This window comes from Geospiza fortis, unplaced genomic scaffold, assembly GCF_000277835.1.
Source record: "Geospiza fortis unplaced genomic scaffold, GeoFor_1.0 scaffold15, whole genome shotgun sequence".
Lineage (NCBI taxonomy): Eukaryota > Metazoa > Chordata > Aves > Passeriformes > Thraupidae > Geospiza > Geospiza fortis.
In genome coordinates, this window is record NW_005054778.1 from 63,783 (window position 1) to 67,910 (window position 4,128).

At 49.6% G+C, this 4,128-nt stretch overlaps 1 protein-coding gene across 2 annotated transcripts in view; it reads left to right on the top strand.

Annotated features, from left to right (window-relative positions):
- The window catches only part of SELENBP1 (selenium binding protein 1), a 5,727-nt gene extending 1,605 nt beyond the window's left edge, over window positions 1–4,122 (top strand). For both annotated transcript variants that reach the window (XM_005431142.3, XM_031065437.1), the window contains exons 3-12: window positions 1–31; window positions 361–546; window positions 898–1,018; window positions 1,437–1,619; window positions 1,934–2,112; window positions 2,385–2,463; window positions 2,695–2,816; window positions 2,903–2,995; window positions 3,249–3,367; window positions 3,800–4,122. The exon at window positions 1–31 is cut by the window's left edge and continues 91 nt beyond it. In XM_005431142.3, the coding sequence (XP_005431199.3) occupies window positions 1–31; window positions 361–546; window positions 898–1,018; window positions 1,437–1,619; window positions 1,934–2,112; window positions 2,385–2,463; window positions 2,695–2,816; window positions 2,903–2,995; window positions 3,249–3,367; window positions 3,800–3,962 (1,276 nt within the window). In that variant the 3' untranslated portion in view covers window positions 3,963–4,122. The remainder of the gene's footprint in view (window positions 32–360; window positions 547–897; window positions 1,019–1,436; window positions 1,620–1,933; window positions 2,113–2,384; window positions 2,464–2,694; window positions 2,817–2,902; window positions 2,996–3,248; window positions 3,368–3,799) is intronic.
- Window positions 4,123–4,128: the final 6 nt, after the last annotated feature.

A 4,128-nucleotide genomic window follows, 5' to 3' on the forward strand; every position in this document is an offset into this window, starting at 1 on the left:
TGGGGATCCCAACTCCCCTCGGTACTGCCAGGTACGGGCCTGGGAGAGACCGGGGATCCCGAATCCGGGGAAATCCGGGGCAAGCTGGGATCCCGAATCCGGGGAAATCCGGGAAAATCCGGGCGAAGAACCTGGCATCCCACATCCAGCAAGATCCGGGCTCCCAAGTCCTTCCCGGCCCTGGCAGGGACAGCAATGCCGGAGTTCCGGGAAGGGGGGTCTGGAGCTGGATTCCCGTGGGTCCACAGGTGATGTCCCACAGGTGATGTTCCACAGGTGATGTTTCACAGGTGATGTTTCACAGGTGATGTCCCACAGGTGATGTTTCACAGGTGATGTTTCACAGGTGATGTCCCACAGGTGATCCACCGGCTGCCCATGCCGCACGTGGGGGACGAGCTGCACCACTCGGGCTGGAACGCCTGCAGCAGCTGCCACGGGGACCCCGGCAAGTCCCGGCGATTCCTGATCCTGCCCAGCCTCGTCTCCTCCCGCATCTACGTCGTGGACGTGGCAACCGATCCCAGGGCTCCCAGGCTCCACAAGGTTTGGAATTTCCCCCCTTTTCCCTGCTTTTTTCCCACTTATTTTTCCCTTTTTTCATCCTTTTATCCCAATTTCTTCCTTTATTCCCTGATTTATTCCCTGATTTATTCATTCCCTGATTTTTCCCTTTCTTCCCATTTTTTCTCTTTTTCCCCTTTTTTCCCCCTTTTCCCTTCAAACATTCCCACAAACCTTTGCCCGCAAATCCCCATTTCTCCCCTGCCACCTGATTTCCAAGAACTTTCCCCATTTTTCCCAGAATTTTCCCCATTCCAGGTGGTGGAAACTGAGGGATTATTCCCATTTTTCCCGTTTCTCCTGGAATTTCCCCCATTTTTCCCCCCGTTCCAGGTGGTGGAAGCCGAGGAGCTGGCCCGGAAGGCGAACGCCGCGTTCCCGCACACTTCCCACTGCCTGGGCTCCGGGGAAATCCTCATCAGCTGCCTGGGGGATCCTGATGGCAACGGGAAAGGTTCGGAATTCCGCCAGATTCCATAAAAACATCCGCAGGGATTCGTTTCCCTGCAAAATCCTGCAAAATCCATGGAATACCTGCAATTTTCCTGGAATTTTTAGCACATTCCTGCAGGTTGTTTATTGATTTCCTAGACTGCTTTTATGTTTCATTTAATTTAAAAATGGAAGTAGATATACATAAATAATTTGCTTTATTTAAAGCAGAATAATTTTAGGAATTGTTATATGAAAATATAAAATCCTAGGAAATTATTTTCATTACCAATAATAAAATAATGGTAAATAATTCTAGAAATTATTATTATTGGGAAGAAAGAGAAGAAGAAGAAGAAGAAGAAATAGATTTTTAAAAATTGCTTTATTTCAAGCTCTATAAATCGCTCCAAACTCCTTTTTTTGGGAATTTTTTCCAGGCACTTTTGTCCTCCTGGATGGAGAAACCTTTGAAGTGAAAGGAAATTGGGAGAAAGGAGGAAAAATCCCAAATCTGGGCTACGACTTCTGGTACCAGCCCCGGCACAACGTCCTGCTCAGCACCGAGTGGGGCGTCCCCAGAGTCCTGGCCCAGGGATTCGATCCCAAGGATGTGGAAAAAGGTCAGGGGAAAATCTGGGACATTCCATTCTTGAGAGCAGAAACTCTTAAAAAATCCAATCTTTGAGAGCAGAAGCTCATAAAAAATCCACATCTTGAGAGTCAAAACTCCTAAAAAGTCCAAATTTTGCATGCAAATTCCTAAAAAAAAAAATCCAAATAAAAATTCCTCAAAAATTCTATTTCTGACGTCCAAAACCCCTAAAAAATTCCAAATTTTTTTTTTTTTTTAATCCCGCTTTTGCCCCCAGTTTCACTCCGAACCGCTGAGTATTCCATAAAAACTGGGAGTTTGGGGAATTTGTCCCCTTTCCAGGGCACTACGGGCGGCACATCAACGTGTGGGACTGGAGGGAGCGGCGCCTGGCGCAGCAGCTGGACCTGGGCGCGGGCTGCATCCCGCTGGAAATCCGATTCCTGCACGATCCCAGCGCTGCCCAGGGCTTCGTGGGCTGTGCCCTGAGCGGGGACATCCGGAGGTTCTACAGGAGCCCCGTGAGCCCTGGGATTTGGGGGAAATCGTCAGGGAATCGGGGCTTTTTCCATGATATAATGGGGGATTTTCCATGGTTTCATTGCCCTGAGCGGGGACATCCGGAGGTTCTACAGGAGCCCCGTGAGCTCTGGGATCTGGGGGGAATCGTCAGGGAATCGGGGCTTTTTCCATGGAATTCCTGGGGTTTCAGGGAAATCTCCAAGGTTTTATCGCCGTGGGGTGGGGCGGATGTTCCGTGAATTTTGGGAATTCCATGTTTTCTGTCCCTCAGGAAGGAAAATGGGAAGCGGAGAAGGTGATTGAGGTGCCCAGCAAGAAAGTCCAAGGATGGCTCCTCCCGGAGATGCCAGGTCAGTGGGAGAAATTTGGGAATTTTCTCATGGATCCAGAGCAGATTTTGGCAGAATTCTATCTTTAAATGGCAAAAAATTCCAAATATTGGGGGTTTTTTTTGAGGGAGAATTTTGGGATGAGCAAAGGAAATCCGGAGTGTGTTTGGCATTTCCACGTGGGAATTTGGGGATTTTGGGGATTCTCTCTGCTGCCATTCCCTGATTTTCCTCTGGAATTCCCTCGGGAAGGGCTGATCACGGATATCCTGATTTCCCTGGACGACAGATTCCTGTACTTCAGCAACTGGCTGCACGGGGACGTGCGGCAGTACGACATCTCCGATCCCAAAAACCCAAAACTGGTGGGGCAGGTGAGGAGGAAATTCCCAAAAAACCCAATTCCTGTGGTTTTGAAGGGATTCATTCAGATTTCCCATGGATTGTAACGGTTTTCCAGGTTTTTCTGGGAGGCAGCATCTCCAAAGGGGGAGCTGTGACCGTGGTGGAGGATCGGGAATTGCGGGATCAGCCGGAGCCATGCGTGATCCAGGTGAGGATTCCCAAACTTTTTTCCTGATTCATCCCGGATTTTTGGAGATTCCCGACATCCAAAACCCCTCCTGAGGTTGTTCCCACCTGAATTTTGCTTCCTTAGGGATGGGTTCCATCCCCGAAATCCCAAATCTCCCTCAGAAAAAAATCGTGGAATTAAGAAATTCGGGGAAAAAACTTTCTGCCCGGATCTGGGGCCCGGCCATTCCCGACTCCAGGATTTCCGAGCCCACGGATGTTTTTCCATTCAGGGGAAGCGGATCCCGGGGGGGCCGCAGATGCTGCAGCTCAGCCTGGACGGGCGCCGGCTCTACGTGACCACGTCGCTGTTCAGCGCCTGGGACCGGCAGTTCTACCCCGGCCTGCTCACGTGAGCCCTCCCGATCAATAACTGCCTGTCGGCTGGGTATTGGCTGGGTATTGATTGGGTAATAATTAGTTTAAATTGGTTAACAATTGGTTGTTGGTTATTATTCGTTATTGATTATTGATTGGTTATTAGTTGATCATTAATTGATCATTAATTGGTTTATAACTGGTTATTGGTTATTACTGGTTGCTGATTATTAATTGGTTGTTGATTGATTGATTAATTGGTTATTAGTTGATTGCTAAACGGCAAATAATCGACTGCTAATTGGTTTATAATTGATTCATAATTTGTCGTTAATTGGTATTAATTGGTTGGTAATTCCAAATGTAGGGGGGTTTTTGAGGGGGAATTTTGGGTTATTAATTGCTTATTAGTTCGGTTTTACTCCGTGGTTTTGGTTTCATCCCCGTGTTTGTCCCGGCGCCGCAGGGAGGGCTCGGTGCTGCTGCAGCTGGACGTGGACACGGCGCGGGGCGGCCTGGCCGTCAATGCCCAGTTCCTGCTGGATTTCGGGAAGGAGCCGGGCGGGCCCTGCCTGGCGCACGAGGTGCGCTACCCGGGGGGGGACTGCACCTCCGACATCTGGCTGTGATCCCGCTGGAATTCCGGGGTATTCGGGGTATTTGGGAATGTTTGGGAACGTGGGACTGCACCTCCGACATCTGGCTGTGATCCCGCTGGAATTCCGGGGAAATCCAGGGTATTTGGGAATGTTTGGGAATGTGGGACTGCACCTCCGACATCTGGCTGTGATCCCG